A 25,368-nucleotide genomic window follows, 5' to 3' on the forward strand; every position below is an offset into this window, starting at 1 on the left:
ACATGGAGTTTTAGTGACGGGTGGCAAACCCTATTTGACATGTGACAAGTGTGGTGATGTGGAAAGCTAGGTGGTGATGTGGCATCTTTTAATGAAGTGGAAGACCTACTTGGACAAACATGCTGACTGTAAAATTCCGGGCTCCACATCAGTTTATTTATGCTGAAATATTATGGATGATCTACTGGTGAGAAAAAATCAAAGCTTGATAATTTTTTTATTCAAATCAAAGTTGGGATATCTAAATTAAAAAAATAGTAGTTTGGTAAACTTCTGAAAAAATTTACTCACGGTTCTTAGTTTACCATTTCATATGTTCAAAGTAAATGATAATTACAAATCTTTTATAACAAAAAGAAAATACACAATCAAGACTATCATCTTGTCATTTAAAAAAGGAAAAAATCTCCAAACATCACATGTATCAACTGCACAGTATTGTCCTTGAATAAATTAATAGAATTCATCCATGTGTCCCATCCCGTTTAATGGCTTCCTGCACATACCAATACAAACATGACAAGTGGTAAACACTCCCTTGGAAGTAAAGCACAAGATCTAATCTTCATAGCAAAACCTTTGCTTTTATTCTCATCATATGAATACCACCAATAATTGACACTTTAACTAACTACCACCCTCCAAGATAACTACCTTTCTCCTACCTTTCTCTCTTAACCTCATTTCAACACCATATCCCTCTTCTCCATTCATCATCTTCTCTCTCTCTCTCTCTCTCTTCCAATTCTATTGACAATTCATTGAAAATGGGCACAAAAGAGTTGATGTTCTCCTTCATGTTCACTTCACTACTACTATCCCTTTTATTAGTCCCATCTCTACTCACTAGACCATTTTCTAAACTCTCTCCAAGCAATTCAATCCCTTCGCATTATCATCCCGGAAACTATCCGGTCACCTTCGCCTACCTCATATCTGCGTCGAAAGATGATGTTAATCGCCTAAAGCGCACTCTCACTGCTCTCTATCACCCTGCCAATCACTACCTCCTCCACCTTGATCTTGAAGCATCACCAGAAGAACATACCAAACTAGCTCATTTCGTATCGAAACATGCCTTTTTCAAACATTTCAGCAATGTTCATATCATCAAAAAGTCTAATTTGGTCACTTACAGAGGACCTACAATGCTTGCCACCACCCTCCATGCAATGTCCATTCTGTTGAAGAGCTGCCATTGGGATTGGTTCATCAATCTCAGTGCTTCTGATTATCCATTGATAACTCAAGATGGTAAGGTAACAAATTGATTATCATTTTTTAGTCATTTTAATTCACTATGATTTTTATATGCTCATAGTATGATCTTATTTTTCTGCAGATTTGATTCATGCTTTCTCTAATTTGCCTAAGAATCTCAACTTCATTGAACACACAAGTCGCTTGGGTTGGAAAATGTGAGTTCTAGAACCATTTAATTGAAGATATTTCATGCATTTTTATTGAGAACAGAGATTTCATTTTCAATGTGGTGTTGTTAATTTAGAAACAAGAGAGCAAAGCCAGTTGTTATAGATCCGGGGCTTTATAGTATCAATAAATCAGAGCTTTTATGGGTGTCCAAACAGAGGAGCCTGCCCACTGCTTTCAAACTCTATACAGGTACATATTCCATAAATACTCTTTTAATTGTATTAAATTATATTAGATTAGATTAGATTATCTCTGATGTAAACATATAAAGACATGGCATGTGGAAGAGTTCAGACGAGAGAGTGACAATGCTTCTGTGGGCTACATCTCCAATGTAATTGCACATGCACAGGGCCATGTCTCATTCAATTGTTTTGATAACCAGAACCAGAACCATCCATTGATAAGATGCAAGAAATTGATTATTAAAATAAATAAATAAATAAATGATATATGGATTTGGTAACACTTGATTTCCAGGTTCTGCCTGGACAGTGCTGTCCAGGCCATTTGCAGAATACTGCATACTGGGTTGGGATAACCTGCCAAGAACTCTCCTCTTATACTACACAAATTTCATTTCATCGCCAGAAGGATACTTCCAGACGGTTGTCTGTAACTCTGATGAGTACAAGAATGTGACAGTGAACCATGACCTTCACTATATTGCTTGGGATACTCCGCCGAAGCAGCACCCGTTATCGCTTGGAATGAGAGACTATAGAAAGCTTACCCTGAGTAATGCTCCATTTGCAAGGAAATTCAAGAAAAATGATCCGGTTCTTGATAAGATTGACAGAGAGCTTCTCCGGCGTCGCAAAGGGCAATTCAGTTATGGTGGGTGGTGCTCCAACGGGAAGAACGCCAGTTGTTCTGGTTCAAAAGTATCGGAGAACTTGGGTATAGTGAGGTCAGGACCAGGCTCCAGGAGATTGAAAGCACTGACAACTAAATTGCTTTCTCCTAGAAATTTTTACAGGAGACAATGTAGGTGAGTTTTTGTTTTATTCCAGAATGAGAAGGGATTTGACTCCAAAATTTTTGCCATCAAGAAGGCATCAAACACATAAAAACAGTGTCATTCTTCTGTGTTACTGATCAGGACAAATGTATGATGCAATATGTTTTAGCAGAGGAATTTGGTCCAATCACTACCTGTGCAATCAAGTCATTTTACACAAACAATAATAACTGCTTCAAATTAATACACATCATGATATACCACTTTGTTCACAAGAATTTCTGAAATACAGGTGCATCGATAATCAAATGGCATCCATGTAACAGAGCAATTTAAAAGAGGGGTTTTTAACCACTCAACTCTTTCTAAAAAGTTTTTTTACTCCATTAACTCAAATTTGGAACCAATAACAAAACAGCAAAAACCAGTTGCAAATGAGCATCTGCATGTATTTGCCTCCTGAAGTCTCTGATAAAGGATGCTGAAATGTAAAGTCTGACAGAAATTTCTATAACAAACCAGCATCTTTAATGGCGTTTACAATACTATCGTCATTCTGGCCATTATCCACCTGAAAATGTATTTGCAGTGTGATTACTTATTAAAAGTTTAGTTTTAACAAGATCATGTACAGAAATCCACCAAGGAATATATTAAAAACATTACCATAGGAATTTTGTGCTGGAAATGGTTCTCGATCATCTCCAACAAAGCCTCGTCATCTCTGCTACCGAGCAAATTGAACACAGCACCTATTGATATACACATTAAATAGGTCATCATACTGTCAGAATTTCATGCAATACAATAAATCTCAGGTTATGTGAAGAAATGCAGTAGAGATGCTAACAAGTGGAAAAGGCAGATTACTAAACCACCAATTTATTGCTCCTATGCTACATTTAACTTCTGATGCCTGTAAGAAAAACCTTTACTCACTCCAGCAAAAGTATTCACAACTTAACCATTGATCTTACCCTTGTTTTTCATTGTTAAGTTGTATGCCTTCTGCTAATTTTAAATTATGTGGCAAATGTTTCCAACTAGTAACATTTTCTGATACAAACTAGAAGACATTGCAAATGTGTGCTAAATATTGTGCAATTTTAAAGGCATAAAATGCTTCTTCAATTTCAGTTTATATAAGGCTTTGAAGAGCAGAACAGTCCATCATACAGTATGATGGACACAGTTAACCAAATCTTTCAACAGTTACTTGGGACCCCTCCTAAATCACACCAGATATCTTCACTGCACATAATGACTATTTAATGTCTAATGATAAGGTTGACACTATATGGGAAGTCACATAATTCAAAGTTTCAAATAAGTCATTAAATTTTAAGCATATCAAAAATTAAACAAATGTGCAGTGGAACAGTCTATGGAATGTGACAATATTTGCTTTACAAAATCCCAAAATGCAGTTCAACCTCAAAAACCTAGAACTGCAAACTTTTCTCTAAAACCGAGAAATACAAGTCTCTAGCCAGGCTGTTCTAATCCCATCAATGACATATGGAAAGTTAATGTGGCCTAAATTATTGAGGATTATGTCCATGGTTTAAAATGCTTGAAAGCATATAAAGGTCAATTCACTACTAAAACAGAAAGGAAACGACTCCAAAAGAATTTACTAAGATTGTTGCCTTTCCTAATGATTTAAAATTTCAAATAATTTGAGTTTCCTCTGTAAACTATATTTATAGGTTGCCAAGATAGGAATTACCAAAGTCCAGCCCCCTCCTACTTTTCATAAAATACAATAGAATCCCAAATTTTTATAAACCATTCCAAAATGAGCCTTTTATTTTGTTTTCCCTATTTTATTTTTCTATAATCCTCAAACTATCCCTGCTTTAGGCATTCTTTTCCATCAATTCAAGAAGAATACTCAAGTGTGCAACCACAATAGATAACTGTCAATAATTTAATTTTTCATGAGGTGGACATAAATATTTAAATGGTCAACTATTCGACTCGAATAGTCAGCCGTTCAACATTGAAATTTAACCATTTATGCACCAAATGTACCGTGGATATACATTTGGCCAACATGGCAAGGCAGATACTTAACAGTCAAACTTGTTCATATCACAGTTCATGCATCTGAGTGCAATGGTCAAGTTGAAGGAGCACTTTAAACAAGAGCAGAGGAGAAATGAGGGCAAAGAAAATAAATGGGGTTTTCAGACTATTTTGTAAAAATGGAGGGATCTTTTGTATTTTATGTTAAAATTTGAAAGGTTTGGGTTATGACCAAAATTAGGATCTTACTGTCCTTATCTCACGAAGATCATAATGCCTTCAGAACAGATACACAACTGCACAAGAAACCCATTTCATTCAACCAATGATTTCAACCATGATGTTCATAAGAAAGATGCAGTACTTATCAACTAACTCCAGAGGCAGAGAAGTATCAATCCAAAGAAAAGTATCCGTTCAGGTTATGGCCTTTACTTACTCATGCCCTCATTATACTCTAACTCAGAAGGAAATTAAAAGGAAACAGACAAGCCTAAGATGGTTTTAATGTCAACATTCACCATTTACTGTACTCAAGTTATTTGACCAAAACTATACATTCCAGTCAAAGGATCTTTGAATTCTACTGTTCATAACTTATCATAGGATAACAGAAGCATAAAGAATTTAAGAGTTACGGCTTAGTTTAAGCAATTTGGTTAGATGCAACTCAAAATGTTGCATAAGAGGTTCTAAACATTTGAATTTGTTTTGTTTCATGTGAACAGAAACCCCAGACTTCTTCAGAGGAAAAAAAAAAAAGTACCAAACATTCAGTTAAAATAAATAAAATAAAATTAGAGTTACCACTTTAACAGATCCTCTATTTAACAGATGGGTAGTAGATCAGATGAAATTTATTCAAAAATAAATGATTACGAGCTTCAGGAAAAAAGCAAGTAATGTTCATCCATAAAGTTAATCGTACAAAAAGAAATTTAACCATAGAGTGCCATTAAAAATAAAAAATAAAAATAAAAAAGAAAAAGGATGTCGAAAGAGGCTTACCCTTGCGACCAAAACGCCCAGTTCTACCAACTCGATGCAAGTACACCTCACAATCAGGCTCAGGTGATCCTCGTCTATAGGACTCATAGTTTACGGGAAGATCATGGTTGACAACCAAATTAACCTTTCAATCAAATATTAAATTAGAATAGAAGGTCCCCAAAGTGATAATAAATTTTTATTTCTACATATGCCAGAGTTGCTTACCTGTGCTTGATCAAAACCTCTAGCAAGGAGATCAGTTGTTATAAGGACCTGGGTTAATCCATCTTTAAATTCTTTGATTATTTTGTCTCTGTCCTCAATAACAAGAGCACCTTGAATGGATGTGCACTCGTAACCCTCACTAGACAGTTGCTTGTGCAAATTTCTGGCACTCTCCTTTGTTCGAACAAATATAATCGTCTGCCCTACCTTCTGTCCATATTCAAGAATCTTCTTTATCACTTCTATTTTGAGACGCTCATCTGGACGTTCACGGTCTCGATAACACTTAACCTTGTACTGTTTAACTTTTTCCAAAGTGAGATCTTCTTTCTTCACAAATATCTGGTTTCCATCCCGGACAACATTCGATACGAATGCTTTAACAGTTTCATTGAATGTAGCAGAGAATAGAAGCACCTGATGCAAGCAGAAAAAGAAAGAACTTAACTTCCAACTTCTCAAAAATAAAGACAGAAAAAAAAATATATAAGCCTGGAACCATTACAAACAATGGAAGCCATGAAAATTTAAGATATATATGAGAGTAACAATACCAAATGTAGCAATATCTACTGTTCCACCTAAGGCAGAAACTACATAGCTTTCCCGCTAAATATGAGTAATGTAGCAAGTTACATTAAGAACATAAAATCTTTAACCTTGCTGCGTTGATACAACTTCTTCCATAAAATTTGTTTAAGAAAAAAAAGGTTAAATTCTTTCATATGAGAATTCATACATTCAAACTCATAATTGGAAAAAATCGCAATGTTTAAGACTGAAAACATCAATTCCTTGAATTCATGAAGCGGCAGGAAGACTTGTCTTGTTATCACAACATCAAATATCAATGTTAAGAAGATTAGAAATGGCATGAATATCTAAGCAGTACACAAATAGATTCATAGATGCGAATGCAAACAAACTTCCTAGGGCATTTGTCAAGAATATGATCAGAAGAAAAGCACTGACATATCATGCCTACTTAAGTGATTGATCAATTAAAGCAAGGAAGGATGGAGCAGCCCTTCCTTTGTGTTACGAAACAGAATTAGATCAAAACTAATTAATAATTGTTACATAATTATACAGTTAAAAGATCAGCAAAAGAACATAATAAATGAAAACGGCAAACAAGGTTTTTAAAAACCCAAGGCGGGTTTCGAGGCGCTTCTCAACCGTGAGGCGAGGCGTAAGCCTCGAGGCGTTTTGAGGCGTAAGCCTCAATTTTTTTTGAAAAAAACAACAATAATATTTTCTACCAAATACAAAGTAACAAATATATTATTTTTATTTATAAAATAAATTATTTTTTCAAACTTATCTTATCTGATTAAAATATATTATTTTTATTTATAAAATAAATATTTTTTCAAACTTATTTTATCTTATTAAAATATATTATTTTTGTTTATAAAATAAATATTTTTTTAAAAAATTAATAAAATTATAACTTATCTTATTTGTAACTCATCTTATCTTATTTGTAGTTTATTTTGATAAATTTTGTCATTTTTACATAATCTTTAAATTAAAAAATTAAATTGGTACGTACTACTTGCAAAACCATAGGTGTTGATGAGTTTTTCTTTATTGAATTTTACATATAAAAGTTTCTATTAAGGAAAGTATATACATATAAATATTTTTTATTTGCTTTAAAAATTAAAATGATATTACAAAAATCAGGATTTTTGAGGCTTAAGCCTCACACGCACTGATGCGGTGCGCCTCAGTGCGTGCGCTTCTTAACAGTGAGGCTTAAGCCTCAGTTTTCAACCTCAAGGCGTGCGCCTTGAGGCTGTTCCCTTGCGCCTCGCCTTGAGGCGCGCCTCAAGGCGCACGCCTCATCCGATTTTAAAAACCAGGACGGCAAATAAAAATCATACAGTAGAGGTATGCTAGCAAAAAACAATGAGGTTCTACTGAACATATTAGGCAGTACAAGATGTGATAGAAAATTAACTATTTATAGCTTGGAAATGTGGCAGGTTAATGTCAATCATTTCTGAAAAAAAGCTTGCTTAAAATCAAATAGAGTAGCCATATGAAGAAAAATTCAGGAAAATAATTTCACAGATAAAACAAAGACTGGGCCTGAATATGAAAGCAGTTGCAGCTGGTTCTTTTATTTCAGTCGGACATTTCTCACTAGTTTTATGATTGATTTCCTTTTAGTTTTTTATTGATGGTTGTGTACTGTTTAATACTGTGATTTGATTTTTTTTTTTTTTCAGTGGGCAAATTGTTATCATAATTTCTGATTAAAAATCAAATAATTCGTGTTCAGTTAGATGGGACAAATTAGACATATTAGGCTCATCTAAAGGGCAAAATTGATAAAATCACAATAATCAAGCAATAGAGGCCCCAAGACACTAATGTCAAATTTGAAGAGAGGGAATTTGACATTAGAAAGAAAAATTCTAGGTTGACTAATACTGCTTACCATCAATTGGAAAACAATTAGCTAAATTTAAGTGCCCTAAGGATGCACTGGAATATTTATCCATATCATACAGAGTAATTCAGCTCTCTGATCTCAATTAGAATATAATATTAAAAATCAAGAAAATGACTCAATTCATGAATTATATGTGCATATGACTTGTCTTTGGGATCAACTGGCTTTAATGGAGCCTCGGTTTACCAGCATTGTTGATGCAGTTGCCTTTAATAATTAGAATGAAAAGACCAGCTTGGTTCAATTTTTCATGGCTCCTAAACCTGAGTATGCCCACATCTGAGATACTCTTCTTCCTTGTTCACTTCTTACCATTGACCAAGATCTATCTCAATTACTAGGTGAAGAACAGACTCACAAATCTCGCTCAAACATTATTGCAAATCCAGAGCTTGCCATAGTATCAAATAAAAATTCTCAAAACAATTACATTCCTCAAAGTCAAGTTGTGAAGGCTCATGCTAAGCCTTCAGGCACTCCAATTAGTTGCAAAAATTTTGAAGGACCTAGTTCAAGTGATAATCTGTAATTACTGTAAGCAACAAGGGCACTGGAAAACACAGTCCTATTCCATCACTAATTCATCGACATTGAAGACATTTACCTCGATCATATTAGCAACCTTGGTCCCATCAATCTGTCGGTGTTGTTGCTGAAAATGAGGCATTCAAGTCTGAACTTAAACCTCATATTTAAAGCATTAGTGATGAATGGAAGCGACAAATGTTCCTAGCTTCCTAAAGCCCTGCTTATCTTCAGCTACTTCCTCAGCAATCACTCTTACCACTTCTCTTTCCTCAGGTAAAGCATGGATCTTTGATTATCATGCTTCTTGTCACATGACCTCAAGTAAGTCTTTTTCGGTTAATTGTTATTTTCTGATAAATCACCTACACCATTAGAACTGCTGATGAAACTCCTTTGTTTGTAAGTAAGCACTATAGATAGGTAATCCTTCAACTTCTTTGGGCATACTTTCTTTGCCTAATGTTTTTCATGTTATTGATATCTCATTTAATCTGTTATCGATTAACAAACTTGCTGAAAGTTATTACTAAATCTTATTGTCATCTTTCTGCCAATATAATATAGAACCCACATACAGGACAGGAGATTGGGACTGGCATAAATTTGGAGGATCATGTGCCTATTGATCAGAAAGTGCTCACTCCTATTGCATCATCAAATAAAACTAAGTTTTCTCTTTGGCATTCTTTGGCATTCTAGATTATGGCATCTTTCATCAAATTATTTGGAACAATTAATTTCAATTGATGCCTTCGAAAAAGTTCATATTATAGACATCACATATTGTCTTGGATGTCACTATACAATTGTCATGATTTATCATTCAATAGAAGTAACTCTGTTTCAACTGAACCATTTGAACTTATTCATTCAAATATTCGGGGATCAAGGTCACCATCTACTGATCACATTACTATGCGTTATTTATTGATGATTATTCCAAATTTACATGACTTTCCAATGAAGACTAAATCTGAATTTTATGATGCTTATGTTCACTTTGTCAATATGGTCCAAACACAATTTTCAGCTAAGATTAAGACTTTCCGTTTTGATTTAAGTGGAGGGGGATATAATTCTAATAAATTTTTAGAACTTTTAGGAAAACAAGGAACAATTCCTCATATACCTTGTCCATATACTCGAGTAAAATAGCATACCTAAAAGGAAAAAACAGGCACATTCTTGCCATTGCTAGAGCTCTTCATATTTCTAGTAGTCTTCATGTGGTGTTTTAGGGAGAAGCTTTTCTCACATCTGTTTATCTCATCAACAGAACCACTTTTTCTATTCTTCAAGGAGACTCCCCATTTCTAAAATCATATAGCGTCTTACCAAATTACAATCATCTTTGCGTTTTGGACATACATGTTTTGTGCTTCTTCCATCTAAGGAATGCACAAAACTATCTCCTAGATCAGTCATTTAAGTGTTTTTGGGTTATGGACTTGAACACAAAGGATATTGATGCTGTGATCCTATAAGAAATTAGATGCGCATTTCTAGATGCAAGTATTTGTTGAGCATATTCCTTTTAATTCATTTCTAATTTCAAAATGTTCTCCAGAACAATCATCTCCTTATATTATTGATCCTTTTCCCAACTTGTTCCCATCTGAAAATTTTGATTCTACTGAAAAATCAATTAAGCAGTTGCAGGGTTATCATCAAAGACAAAAGGCACATGTTCTTGAATAAGACATCCAATTCTCAAATGGCACTGTCTCTCCTGTCCTCAATGTTGGATCTAAAACACGCAGTTACACCCTTTGAACTCCCAAGCCTATTGATTGCTATGATTTCATGTCATTTACCAATCTATCTCCTGAACATCATGCATTTCCTGTTGCTATTTATTCCTATTCTGAGACTCAGTCCTATAAAGAAGCTGCTTCCTTCCTTGACCAGAAGCAAGCAATAGCATAAAGAATTAGTGGCATTGGATGAAATGCAATCATGGGACCCAAGAAGCATGCTATTGGTTATAGGAAGATTTATAAGATTAAAACTAAAGCTGATGGATTTGTTGAACTCTATAAAGCTCAGTTAGTTCCTAAAATCCCCTCCTCTTAACCCTATTGCTAAAATCCCCTCAATTAGGGCTTAAATGTTGCTGCTTCGAATGCATTTCTTAATGGCTTCTTGTGTGAAGAAATTTATGACTTCTTCCCCCAACCTTCTACATAAACCCATCAAGCTTGATATGGGCTAAAACAGGCTCCACGAGACTTGTTTGGTTGGTTTAGTATTGCTGTACAAAGTCAGAGCTATCATAATTCTGCACTATTCTTCTATCAGTCACATAGAGGTCTTCTTTTTTTACTTCTCTGTATTGATGATGTGAACATAACAAGTGATGATTCCCAAGCCATTGCATTGCTAATTTCAAATGCATTTTTTCTCGTCATATGAAAGATCTTGATGCTCTGCAATATTTCCTTGGTATTAAGGTTGGGTATTCTTCAACTGGTTATCTTTTGTCTCAGTTTACTTACCTTAAGGATATTATTAAGTATGCTGATCTTACAAATGACAATAGTTGATGTCAAAACAGAAGGCACCCTCCTTTCAAATCCCACTCATTTTCGTCAAGTAGGGGTTAGTCTTGTTTATTTAACTATTACCAGAACTATTTGTCCTATACATAATATCAGCCAATTTGCTGTTGTGCCAGCTAATGCTCATTGGCCTGCTGTGCTTCATATTTTACTATCCTCGTAGAACATCATCAAAAGACTTGCTTATTTCTGCCACAAGTTATCTTGTTTTAGATGCATTTTCAGTATCTAATTGTGTTGGCAATGTTACTGATGGGAGATCTACAATAGGCTTTTGTATTCTCCTTAGGGACTCACCCATTTCTTGAAAAAGCAAGAAACAATTAGTTGTTTCTCGTTCTTCTGTTGAGGTCGAGTATCAAGCATTACTGAACATGACCTTTGAAATAATATGGCTTTTGATAGCTTCTGCAAAATATTGAAGTTGATACTCAATCTCTTGCCCCTTCTTTCAGTGACAACAAGAGTGTTATTCAAATTGCTCATACTGACATATTCCATGAGAGCATCAAGCATATAGAAATTGATTGTTTTTCTTAGGCATCATGTCCATGATGCAAGTCTCACTCTTCATTCAGTGCCTTTATCTGAACAAACTGCAAATCTATTTAGTAAAGCTCATACCACTCCTAGTTTCTATTATCTTCTAACCAATCTCAAGCGCAAAGATTCATATCATGACTGAAATTTACTGCCAAATTAGCCATTAACAGTCATAAGATGCTACTTTTGTATACTCCACTCATGTACATATGCTAATGTTGTGCATGTCATTCTAAGCACGAGTAGTCATCCATATATGAGCATTAGCTGGTCTCTGTGAGAGATGGGCATTGCCTCTTTTATTTCCCTAAGTCTTTTAGCTACCTCTAGTTTGTTTCAACCTCCATACTTGATACAATGCTAGACTCGAGCTTATATAGATTAAACATAAAACTTCCCACTAATAATATTAGAAAACAGAAATGTTATATACAACTAATAATAGCATCAAATATAAACTCTGAAAACATACCAAGATACAAATCATATTTTAATACTAGTAGATGCTCTTAATATACACAAGTATAACACATTTCAGCATTCATCCTCAAACTCATGGTAAATAACAATTTTTTCCAAAAGCAGATGTAAGATAGATGGCAAAAGTAACCCAATAGTTACTCATAATGATCAGCAGAAATTGAAGACGAAAAGAAATAGACAGTGTAATAAACTGAAGTCAACATTTTTAGAACATATTGCTGAAACTCAACCATCTCAAACTAAGTTTCAGCATCTTCATGGGAAGCTCTTTTTAAGTTCTCCAATACTCCCAACTTATCTTTGTTCACTGACTTTTCCTTTATTACCTCCTTAAACATCAAGACTCTTAAACCAATATCCCAGAATATTTATTTTGTCCATCTCATCAAAGCCTCTTTCAAGAAAGATAAAACTGTATTAACTTGACTTACTTTACTTTGTCATTTTCTTCATCGTTAGAACCAGAGCTATAATTCTCAGGGAACTTTGGTATTTTTACCTCACATTTAGGCGGGGTGAATGCCATGGAAGCTTGCTCCAAAATATGAAGTTTATGAAGTTCACGCTTGATTTTTATGCAAGTATTAGCTTTGCGCTGGAGATAACGTAGTTTGTTGTTGATTTGTTGACAAGTCAGCTGTTAAGGTAAGGCCATGTACGAGGTGCATGAACTCCTCAACTGTGAAGGGTTTTATTGGAAACCTAGTGTGTTGTTGGAACTCAATTGTGGCTGGTGATAGAATAAAGTATCATTGGTCTTGGATCCATTTGTACGACATTGAGCATGATTCCTTTGGCTTCTCATGTGGGAAGATGAGGCCAGAGATCTACGACCAAATGAACAGAAGATGATACTATTACTTTGTTGCAGGTCGTGGTCACCAATCGAGCTCCAGTACACTGGTTTTCTAATAAAACCCTTTAGGGTAAATGAGTTTATTGGCATTGTATATAGCTTGTTACATCCAAAAGACTCATCAACAAATCTACAAGAAAGTATGCCATCTTTGTCACAAAGTTAGTACTTGCGTAAAGACCAAATGCAAATCTTATAAACTTCATATTTTGCAGCAAGCTTCCATGGCATTTATCGCACCTGAATGTAAGGTGAATTTACCAAAGGCCCCCATAAATTATAGCTCTAGTTCTAACACAAAAAATAAAAAATAAAAAATTTGATAAACAAAAGAAAGCTAACTGCAGTTTTATACTAGTACATTTTAGAGTTTAAATTTAATGCTATTATTAGTTGGATATAATATATCTATTTTCTAATAGTACTGGAAAGTTCTATATTTAATCTATATAAGCACAATCCTAGCCTTGTATCAAGATGTTGATTGATGGTATGAAAAAAAAGTAGGTTGTGGTTCTCATCTTGTATATGTTTGTTAATCATGGTGGTAAGGAGCAAACACAAACTATATAAACTAATTAACATTAAAGATAAACTTCCATAACATACTAAGATATGAATCGTATTTTTATACTAACATATATTTTCCCAATATACTAAAATATAACATATGTAAACAAAATTCAAATAAGAATTTAAAAAAATAGGCATAAGGAACACTAGATAACAAACTCATATGACAAAAATAATTTTAAGCATGATAATAGATAACACAAACCTGGCATCCTCCACTTTCTTTTCTAATATCCTTCATAATTCTTTCAGAATCATCCTTAAAACCACCCTGTACAAAGAAAGCAAAAAAAGAAAGACAAGAATTAAAGAAAATGAAATGCAATCACAATAAGTACTACAGCTTAAGTACTTCAACTATTGTGCTTTGAAGCCATCCAAAGGTTGTCGATCATATGACACGAACAGCAAAAAGACTCTCATAAGGTAACACATAAGAAAAACCAAATTTGGGAGACAAGCTACAAGTGTTCTCTTCCAGGCATTATGCTAAGCGTTTCTTACTTTCTTTATACAAGCCAGTAAACCTAAAAGAAGTTTGATGGCATCAAATTATATTGTTATTTTGATGACCAGCATATGGTTATGTATTTATACAATTTTTCCTTATGGCTGCATATTTTTCATATATTCAAATAAATTTCAACATATTTCATTTTTTATTTAAAATATTTAAAAGGATTATCATCATGATCGACAAAGGCCGACTTCTTTGTTTTTAGTCAACTTCCTTGCTTATGGATCATAATCAACCAAAAATCACACTGCCTGAAGCACTTTTCAAGGTGTCATGTTGGCAAATAAATGTGAGAAGCATAAAGCTACAAAGGTAGGGTTCTTAACTTCATGCAGAACTAAGGTTATCGGGATGCTCTCATCTCCAACTAGGATAGTAGGCTATAAACAAATTAAATATATACATATATATATATATATATGTAAATACTTGGTTTAGATTGCAAAAATCTTTCCTTAAGTGAAAAAATCCAGTTAATATTGGATCATAGTGCATGGTTTTATTGGTGAATTAACCCTCGACCAAGCACAACTTATCATCCTCATCCATGGAATGCAACTCACTTTAAAGACAGTGTGAAACTCATCTCTGCCAGTTATATTATGTTGAATGCCTTCGGTATCAGTTCTCAGAAGTGGTTTAAATTCCAAACAAAAAGGAGTTTGAATTCATTCCATCAAGAAAGAAGATTTGTAGCTTATCTGAACAGCAGATAGGTTAGACAAAGTTTATCACACCAGCCTACAGGAATTAAATCAAGACTGAAAAGTTGACTATTAAAGTCTTGTCAGAATTGCATTCCAAAAGAGCAATATACCATTCAGCAGTAGGAGAAATATTAATTCATCTATCCAGGTATCATCACCACAATGGATGCATCATTCCTTACATATGTTCAGGCCAATGACTCATTACCAAAGATCAATTAACAGAATCACATGATTACCATTATGGAATAATATCAACTAGAATGTACAAACAATGAAAAAAAAGGCAGTGGTAATATGATAATGATAAACTAGATAGGAAAGTGAACAAGTCATTAACAAAAAACATGGATGAAAATTTAATAAATAAATAAGCACAAATATTACTTCTGCAAGCATGTGATCTGCCTCATCAAAAACAAGTATCTTGATATTCCCTGTCTTCAACTTCCTCCCAGTCATCAGTTTTTTAATAGTGCCTGGAGTGCCAATGACAACATGCTCTTTTACCTCTGGACGCTTATAAACAGGTATATAGCCTGCAGACTCTGATGGTATAGCACACATTGAAGTTATACCACTGTACTTTCCCATCCTCATGAGAACAGCTTGATTCTGCAATTTCTTATACAATTAGAAGTGAATAAAATGAAAGAAATAAAAAATTCACTTTGGCAAAGTGATAACCTGTTGTGCCAGTTCCCTAGTAGGACAAATACACATGGCTTGTGGTCCTTCTTTAGTCGGGTCAACTCTGCTCAGCATGCCAAGCACAAAACAAGTGGTTTTACCAGAACCATTATGTGCTTGAGCTACAAGATCTTTGTATGGCGGAGTCAGAATCATAGGTAGAGACACTGCCTGAATCTTGCTAGGGCGAGTGAAACCCATCTCAACATAAAGTCCTTTGATCAGGTCTTGGGACAGGTTAAGATCCTCAAACTTCACAGCAGCCTCATAAACTGTGTTTCCCGAAGTAACCTAGTTCCAACACAATGCACTTCAGTAATCAAGCTTAAGCAGGACTAGCGATTTGCAACCTTAATTTGCATCAAAAGAAAAATTACAGAAGTTCTTCACAAAGCATAAATCGAGTTCCATTTCAGACATTCAACCATTTCCATTCATGAATAAACATGCAAACTTTGAACAGTAGACCATCAGAAAAGTAAATAATAATCACTTTTTCCACATAAATATATTAAAACTGTCCATTAATCATACTTGTCAAGATGAAGAAATCAAATATTAAACCGAACAGGAAAAAAAGTAAACAAAATGGACCAAAAATTATAATAAAAAATCAGAAACTTCATCATAATCAATTAGGTTTAAAAATTTTCACCTTTTCCAACTAGGGTTCCAAATCAAGCAACCAGACAATCACAACAATTTCAGAATGGACTTTCTATACAGGCGCAATTTCTAATAAAAATACAAAAATTCATAACATAAAGATCTCAGTAAAGTCATGATAAAACCATTCAATAATCCAAATCTCTGTTAACGAACTTGAAGATTAAAACTAAAACTAGTATCATAATATCAAACAAAGAAGGCATAAAGAACTTGAGATCAATCCTCACCGCCTTGATCTCAGAGTCCTCGGGATCATCTAGCGTACGGCTCTTCTCAGTGATCGAGAGCTCCTCGATCTTCTTGAGCTCGGAGGCCTCGCCCTCAGCGGCCTTACCCTCGGCCGCCACCGAAGCTGCCGTTACCAAGGAAGAGGACGCTACCGACGAAGAGTCCTCTTCCTCGTCCTCGTCGCCCCATGCCCGCCGCTTCTCCTCAGTCTTCGCCGGGTCCGCCATTGATGAATGAAGAAAGGTCGGTGCTAGTGGTAAGGGAATCTAATATAGAAGATCTTTTAACTTTCACCCCTTAAAGTTTATGGAAATTAATTAGTACTAGTTATGTAAAGGAAAACTCATCTTTAATTATATATTTTTAAAATATTAATTTAAATAAATTTAAAATACCATATTTTTCTTATGATATGATGGAGATGAACTTTTAATTTAACATGTTATATTTATTTTTTATATTTTTTATTTATTTAATTACTAACAAAGCTCAATTTATGTGAGTAATAATATACTTTAACAATGTATACTGTGTTGAGAGTATATATGCGAACAAAATGAATTTTATACATATAATTATGTGAATTTGTAAAAATATACTGATAAAAAAGATTTAAAAGAATATTGGATCAAGGTTTCAGTCTTTCATGAATTTAAAATTATAATTATTTTCCTTATTTTAATAACAAAATACATTTTTTATCAAATGTATAACTGGTTGGTAAAAGTAAACAATCAATGTTTTTTCAACTTCAAATAGATAATTAGAGGGGCATTAAAAAAATTTCTTTTACTTATTATATGCTCAAATTATGTAGACTAATAATAAGTTTTCTTGGGTTCTGTTTGAGAAGGAGTGAATAAGAAGTAATTTCTATAATTTTAAGGGTTCATGTGGTAAATAATGGCCAATTTATTTTTAACACTAAGCGCTTTGGATTGACGCAACCGAGTTATCGGATCCTCAGAGAACGAAAAGATCCGAATCTGTCCCAAAATATCCAAATTGGATTTGGATGCAAAGAAAGAAGAGAGAAAGAGGTCTCTACCAACAGCCAATGGAAGTAGTAACAAAAGAACAGGAGTTCAATGGATGATGAGATGGAGGAGAAGAAGAAGTTCCAAGCAGAGCCTGAAGGCCCTGAACTTTCTCAGCCATCTGTAATCCCTAACGCTCTCTCATTCTTTCTTTGAGATATCTTTTGGTGTAATTTTCAAGTGCACTTCCTTTAAATAACTTTTTTGTTGTTTCTGAGTTATGAATTCGTGATGAATCTAAATGGTTCTGGCTTTGAGTTGCTGTTTAGCACTTGGTTTTTCTATTATTGTCATCAAAATTGTTGCTTTTCTGTTGCTATTTGTATATCTAAAAGGGATTTTTTTTTTTTTCAAATTTTTTCAATGGATATTTGGGTTTTATGGTTAGTTTTGTGGTTTGGATGCAATTTTACTATTCTTTCTGAATAACTTTTGTTTTCTTATATTTTGGAAAATACTGAATGTTTGCTTGTGATTTTGAACTTTTGTTTTAGTGTGTATTTCTGCCTTAATTTTAAACCTAGAGGACATTATCTTCACTATCTTATTCTTGTGATAATTTGTTTTGACTGTTTCTTGCTCATTTGGTTATTTAACAAAAATGAAATGTTATGTGATTCATATAGCTCATCAGGTTATGTGATTTTATTGTTGTTGTTGTTGTTGATAATATTATTATTATTGTAAATGAAATCAATTTTGCTTCTCACACTATGCTTTTAGAGTTTGACATCGATGCTTGAAGTAATGAATGTAATTCTATTTCTTCTAGGAGTAGTTTCTCGAGGTTTCGTGCAAGAGCTCTGGCAAAATGAGGCGTTTTGCTGCTGTTACAGAATCTGGGTTTGCAATATTTTTGATCAACCATAAATTGGAACCTAGGAATCCACACGCTTTGCATATTGAAGCTGTTAAAGATGGCGAAGAACCTGTTTGCTTTGGTAAAAATGCAATTCTTATCAACTATGGCAAGGGTTGGAGGTTACAAACGGTTATTGATGAAAGCATGCATAGCATGTATAGAAAAGGTAAACTCAGTCACGTCTTTCAAGCTTTTTCTTGATTATAATTTGGGCTTTATAAGAATTTCTTGTCTTCATCCAATCAAGATTTGAAGAAATGAGAGGGTTGAAGTCGGCAATGAGGCAGAGACCTAGCACAGTTGTAAGTGGCTTGCTTGTTTCTAAGCTTTGAAAAACTGTATATTTACTGTATATTAGTTATTTTTACATAATATAGCAGCAGTTCAGGTAAAGATTTCTCTTTTAGAAATGTAGGGTGCATACTGTTTAAAAATATTTGCAACCTTTGATTCTTCAAGATATATTGATTTTAATTTTTTAAAAATAAGTGAGAAGAAAGGTAGGGGTTGGGTGTTTTGGTGCTTCTGCTTGAATTTTCTGAATATGAGAATATGGCTATCAGGAATTCACATTTTTTGTAAATAAGAAATGATTTTGCAGAAATAGCAAAAGAATAATTCTAGATCATGGAAACTTTTTGTATATTTCTAGCACATCCTTATGCTTCCATACCTCTCTTTAATGAAGTACATATACGAATCATCGGTAAAAGACATTTTTATTTTTGTATAGTATGACAATTTTAAGAGGTGAACCACTATAATGCTTCATAGTTGATCAATAAAAGCATTGGTGTATAACTTGATACATATACTGTTGAATTTTGTGGTTGTGTGTCTCTTGCATGACTCCCTTGAAGATATTTCCTCTTTGTAATAGTTGTTTTTCCACTATTCCAAACTATGACTTGTATTGATGCTTGTGATAGACATCAAAAAACAGTTGATACTAACTGATTATTTTTCAACCTTTCATGCTATCTACAGAAACATTTGTTGAGAAGCACAAGTATTAGGATACCCGGATTCACAGACTGCATTGAAACCTAGAAAATAATCTTTGTCACAGCCTAAGAGATGGAAATATAAGAATGTTTTGAGGTTCACATGGAATTCATCAAACAAACATGAACACAGTTCAACATAGAAAAAGTGGCATATATAATGATGTGATAGATCATTGGCATGCAGATTGATTCACAGCTTGGCAAGCCATTCAGTGTCCTTGTTTACTTGATGAAAGCCAAGATTGTTTAGGCCATGAACTTTAAGAATGGAAATTTGTGCACCGGCGAGATGAAAAAGCAATTAGAGCAACAATATCTTAACCTTTATTTCTCTTGTAGGAGATGAGTCATTGTCCATCGAGATTAGCAATTTTATGTTCTAATTAATATTGAGTTATAGATTCATGTAATCTCCTCAACTCTTTTAGGACCATATAACTTATCTAGTCAAGAGAATTCAATTAAGTCGAAGTTTTTAATACTCTAGAACCATCTGATGAAGAGCTTGTCATCTTCCAAATTACAATCCCTTTTCTAAAGTGAAATCGAGTAATTTGACCTATTTTCAGTATCTAAGCCATTGTGTGTTTTTCCTTGCACGGTGTTGTTTCCTTCAGTTTTATCTTCTTTCCAGAATATTAAAAAAATAAAATAGAATACTAACATTTCTGCCAAATATATATTGACAAAGTATTATGTAATCAAAATGCAGAATCCTTCTGAAATTCAATCTGCAGAGAAGCCTACTGCAAAATCAAGTATCCGCGGAAATTGCAAATATTTTGGGAGGATACTACTTGCTTTTGCCTTCATCTTTCTTCTTGGGGGAACACTTACTGTTTTTCTGGAAAAGCTACCTGAGTTAATATCATTTGTAAGTTCAGCCATGTAAGTTCAGATTTTTTTTCCCTTAGTCAAATATAAAATTACTTTTTGCAGCTCACAGCGTTTTTGCTCTATCTAGCCAAAAATTTTATTATGGTGAATAATGAATATTAAGAATTTTCTCTCTCTGTTAAAGAAATTAGATTTATTTTGCAGAGTCGACATGACCTCGCAACATCTTTCGTAACCATCAAGAATTTATTATTTTTAAATTTATTTCTTGCAAATGAATTGAATTTATGTTTTATTGGTTAGATAAATAGTCAAATGAAAATTTGCACGTCTCTAAATTGCAACATGAACTAATAGAAGTAATAATTAATGTTTGAGATAAAGTTCCCATCTTAAGTATCATACAATCAAAATTAACAAGAATGAGAAATTGAGTATGAAATCATGCATAATATAAACAAATCTGTGACAATAGAACAGCTAAAAATCAAGAACAATATTATGAAGTAGCACTTGTAAATAAGTTCAGAATCACATCATGGATTGAAACTAATAAAACATGAAGTCCATTACAAAACCAGAATAATACATCAGAAATACACACAATTCTTTTAGAAATTTAGATAAATAAATGGAAATCACTATCAAGAATACAAATAGAACCAACAAAGACTTCTTTTAAAAAGAATAGCATGAGTGCAGTGGTTCATTTACTCGTTGGTGCGTAGAGCTCCAACAACAAGAATGCTAGGTAGCAACAAGTGCTAGACCTTGGCCACCATCACCCCAGCACCACATTCTTCCTCTCTTATTGGAAGGCACTTACAAGAACCTTTCACCTAACATTGGTCGTGGCAAAGGTGGGAGCCTCCAAGCTAAGGCCAAGCCCTAAGGATGATGAATAGGCTGATGAGGATGACAAATGGGTTGAGGTCCACACCAAATGAAGGAAGTGACCACCGAGGAACGACACAAAACCATCTTTGCTTGAGGTTTTGTAGATCCCTCATCATCCCTATCCCTTTAGCAAACCTCATCTAGCATTACAAAGGTTTCTGTAGCTTGCTTGCAACCTAGACAATGAGGAATGATTGTGCATTATCACCTGCAGAAGACGAGAGACCATGGGCTACCAACACTGATGCTAACTAGGCTTCCTGCCAGGGAAAACTTGTAGAATTGAATCCCCCCATGATGTGCTACAAAGGATCCTCTGACCAGAAAAGGTACGCATAAAAGGTGGAAGCCTTCCGAGCCAATGCACTTATTATATGACTCAAAAATATTGGCCAGAAATGCTTCCCCCTCAACCTCCCTTCCCCCTTCCCCCCATGGCACACCATGTCTCCATGGTGCTTGATGTCTGTATGGTGAAAAGCAAGGAAAACTATGAAGCTTTGTGGTGGCCATATGGAAAAAACCATCATGGGCACCGCTACTGCTAGCTTGACGTCAATCATTATTACGTTGTCAAGAGGTTTGTAGTATGGAGATGTATTAATTTCTTCATGACAGCCATTTCCTTGTCTATTACCTCCCTTAAAAGCTTACACAAAGCAACAAGAGCCTCAACATAATGTGGTTGCTAGGATTCTCTCTCTATTTCTGACAATGGTCTGTAATCCTTTGGTTGATTGCAAAAGCTGACAAAAGCGACAATGAGTTGTAATTAGGGGCTCCTCTGATGTTAGCACTTGGACATGTAGAATGCATTCTGAAACTACCTATGAGTTACATTTATTTCAATGTCGATAAGACCTTCCCAAATAACCTCCATAGGCTCTTTAGATCTAGCAAGTTTGTCAACTCTAATTCACTATTCGTTGTAACATGAGATTTTGTGGCAAGACGGTGAGGTTAATCTTGATCCCAGCAAGCCATTACTCCCTTGATTCAACAGCTGAATCAATAAATGAGGATGTTGCCTGTTGTTCCCCCTACCCCACATCTCTGTTTCGAAACAAGGGAAGCAATTTGCAACACAACCATAGCCGCCTACTGGCATACCCCATCCTCATACTACTACCTGCCATAGGATACCTCTTGGCTTGTATAACAAGGAACCCAGTGCATGGTACCAACGTTGTCTTATAAAGGAGCAGTAGGTCCCAATGCTTGGTAATGTTACAAGTACCTATTAGCCTCCTCACTATAACTTCAGTGACAAGTATGAATCACTCAACTAATCTAATCGATTGTGTTGTTTGCTTAATATATGCAACAATTAAATGCTAATGCATGTGTCGATTAAATAATAATGTGTGCTAAAATAGCAAGATATTGATCCCACGAGGACTTGAAGTAGTAATCCGGACTTCTCCTATATTATCTAGTCTAGCAGTGAATGAGAATTTGTTAATCAAACTAAAAAAACTAATTTAAGAACTTAATGCTTAGGAAATAAAAGATAACAATCAATCAATAAAGAGGTACTCAGATATGGATCCCCAGGACGTCAATTGCAATTGAACTTCATATCAGCTAAAGGTTAGATTATTTTGGACTATGAAGACTCGGTATAATACCTGAATCAATCCCTCTACTTTTCTCATATTACCCTTTTAGTCCTTCTACTTGAATTTGATCTTTTTAGTCCCTCTACTTTATTTTTTGGGCAAATCAAGTCCAACCTTTGAATGGCATTAGTTTCGCAGTTAGGTTTGTCTAACGTGGTATTTTGATAAATAAAATATTATTAAAAATTTTAAAATGTTGGATAAAAAGTGGATCATTCAAGAGCACAAGCACCCCACTAATGCCGCCGACACTCAGAAAAAAATTACCGAAATTTGTCTTCTTTTCCCATACCCAGACCCTTTGTTAGTATGGAGCCACCTTGGCTATCGTTGCCTTGCCACCTTGGAACCCTACCCTCGTGGCAAGGGAATGTGATTAGGGGTGTAATCGATCGAGTTCGAGCCGAGCAGTAGCGAGCTCGAGCTCGAGCTCGACTGAAAATTCGGTACTCGATACTCGGCTCGAGCTCGATCGAGTATTTATTTTATAGCTCGAGCTCGACTCGGTACATAAATCGAGCTACTCGAGCTCGCTCGATTAAGCTCGAAAAAGCTGAAAATAACCATAAACATTATGCTCGAACTCGAGCTCGACTCGAGCTCGAAAGTTTTTCCCCTTGATTTTTATCAAATAAATCTAATATTATATATATACATACATACTCGATTAGGCTCGCGAGCACTCGAGCCAAGTATCATAATACTCGAACTCGGCTCGCTCGACTACTCGAGCTACTCGAGCTCGAGCTCGGCTCGACTGTGACCGAGCCGAGTTCGAGTTTTCACCGAGTCGAGCCCGAGTAGCTTGCGAGTAGAGGTGTATCATTTACACCCCTAAACGTGATTAGTGTGGAGGGAAGGATCATCTTATGAAATAGTTCAAGAAAAAGTCGTATCATTTCCTTCTTCGTTCTTTTGAATTCATTCACTTTGACGGCTGATTTTGAACACCGTGTAGTGTTATCTTCTTCAACCAACCTCCACCACCATTTACACTGAGGGGCTTGCCTGCGGCCACTAAAGAATTGCTTATACACTTGCTTATATACGCTTACTTGCTCCCCGTGATAGATTGAACTACAGTCTTTTTAGAGACAGAGAGAGGAAGCGAGGAAACGAGGGATGAAGCAGGATGATCAGAGATAGATTTGCTGGAAAGCATCGAGAGCTTTTGAAGCATGTTAGAGAAGACAAGGGCAACAGAAGTGCGGCCGAAGAACGCAATCTGGAGCTTGATGGAGTTAGAGAGGGAAGTCTCATTAGCGAGGAGAGAGAATGGGGATAGAAGACGACTAGAGAGGAGGCATCCAACGAGCGAAGAGCGGTATTAGGGAGAAGGGAGATCCGGCGGGCAGAAAGCGGAGGATGAGCTCACGGAGGAGGCCTGAAGTCTGGGGTTCGTCCATGGCCGCCGGCGATTGGCGGAGATCCAAAGCTAAGGTTTTGGCTGTCTGACAGATAGATTGAAGAAAATAATTCTACAAAACAATAGTAATAAATAATTTTTTAATAGTATTTTATTCATCAAAATGCCACATCAGACAAACTTAAGAGCGAATCTAACACCGTTCAAAGGTTGGACTTGATTTGCCAGTAGAGGGACTAAAAAAATCAAATTTAAGTAGAGGGACAAAGAGGGTATAATGAGAAAAATAGTGGGACTGATTCGGGTATTATCCCAGACCATGTTAATAATATCTTTCTCAAGGCTTCAAGCACCTAATCCTATATGATAATCAACTGAAATCTTTCTAAACGAATCTCCCTACGATTGTATTAACGCTTTGTGAGTCTCTTTTGTAAGACTAACGGGTCCCTCTCTCGATTGTTTTTTTTTCTACATGAAGGATTTCTTAATCTTAACATGCAAATCAAGCATGAATTAAAGCTCTCGCTATATATTTATAATTCATACATCAAGGCACACATAGATGATTCACAAAGCAAATCTATACAAATTGATATGCAAAGATATCTGATTATAAATCCATCATAGGGTTCTCTAATATCCCGATAGCCATGAATGTTTAATTCCTCATCCTAGAGGGGTTTACAACACAATCCAAGAAAGTGAATCAAATCGAACATCATGGAATACTCCTTTGACTTTTCAAGCTTAGTTGATAGAATCCCCTATGATGAGACATGCTTTTCCTCTCCAATCACGCCCTAGTAATGTCGATGACACCACCTAAGATCTCTTGGAGGCTCCCTTAATCCCTAGCTATCACCCTCAAGAGCTCTGCCAAAAGTTAGTGTAATGAGATTGATCAAAAGTCTCTCAAAGAATCACAACTCAACCTTCTATACCTAGAGAAATCCGGGTGTACTTAACCTGCCAAACAACCTAGAGCGAAATTCTCGACAAAATATCACAATGCACCTATTTCCTGTTATTTACACGCCCTTACCATTGGCATGTTCATGCCTGTGTAACACCCAGGAAAAAGTGCTACCGTACTTTTCTACACTATAGGCTAGTGTTTTGGTTCAGTAATTTGCTAAAAAACAAATTAAGTACAAATTACTAGAAAGACCTCAGTACTCATTAATAAATACCTCAAATAGAAACAAATTAAATACTAAAAACACTCAATTTACTAAAAAAAGATAAGCGAAATGCATCAATTTATAATATTAATACATGTATAATCA

General features: G+C 35.0%; 3 protein-coding genes across 3 annotated transcripts; 2 read left to right on the forward strand and 1 right to left on the reverse strand.

Moving 5' to 3' along the window:
* The first annotated feature begins 676 nt into the window (after positions 1 to 676).
* LOC120250694 (beta-glucuronosyltransferase GlcAT14A-like) lies at positions 677 to 2,472 on the forward strand. The gene is made up of 4 exons (XM_039259526.1): positions 677 to 1,254; positions 1,343 to 1,418; positions 1,508 to 1,623; positions 1,915 to 2,472. The coding sequence occupies exons 1-4, from the start codon at positions 768 to 770 to the stop codon at positions 2,427 to 2,429; spliced, it is 1,194 nt and encodes a 397-aa protein (XP_039115460.1). The 5' UTR covers positions 677 to 767; the 3' UTR covers positions 2,430 to 2,472.
* A 154-nt stretch (positions 2,473 to 2,626) lies between these two features.
* On the reverse strand, positions 2,627 to 16,701 carry LOC120250693 (DEAD-box ATP-dependent RNA helicase 38). Its single transcript, XM_039259525.1, has 8 exons — positions 16,454 to 16,701; positions 15,555 to 15,848; positions 15,255 to 15,482; positions 13,849 to 13,914; positions 5,639 to 6,055; positions 5,432 to 5,555; positions 3,062 to 3,147; positions 2,627 to 2,966 (listed from the first exon to the last, which is right to left on the reverse strand). The coding sequence occupies exons 1-8, from the start codon at positions 16,679 to 16,681 to the stop codon at positions 2,904 to 2,906; spliced, it is 1,506 nt and encodes a 501-aa protein (XP_039115459.1). The 5' UTR covers positions 16,682 to 16,701; the 3' UTR covers positions 2,627 to 2,903.
* A 715-nt stretch (positions 16,702 to 17,416) lies between these two features.
* LOC120284057 lies at positions 17,417 to 20,303 on the forward strand. Its single transcript, XM_039290878.1, has 4 exons — positions 17,417 to 17,614; positions 18,270 to 18,519; positions 18,576 to 18,655; positions 20,073 to 20,303. The coding sequence occupies exons 1-4, from the start codon at positions 17,543 to 17,545 to the stop codon at positions 20,250 to 20,252; spliced, it is 582 nt and encodes a 193-aa protein (XP_039146812.1). The 5' UTR covers positions 17,417 to 17,542; the 3' UTR covers positions 20,253 to 20,303.
* The last annotated feature ends 5,065 nt before the right edge of the window (positions 20,304 to 25,368 follow it).

The sequence above is a fragment of the Dioscorea cayenensis genome, chromosome 19, assembly GCF_009730915.1.
Source record: "Dioscorea cayenensis subsp. rotundata cultivar TDr96_F1 chromosome 19, TDr96_F1_v2_PseudoChromosome.rev07_lg8_w22 25.fasta, whole genome shotgun sequence".
NCBI classification, from domain to species: Eukaryota; Viridiplantae; Streptophyta; class Magnoliopsida; order Dioscoreales; family Dioscoreaceae; genus Dioscorea; species Dioscorea cayenensis.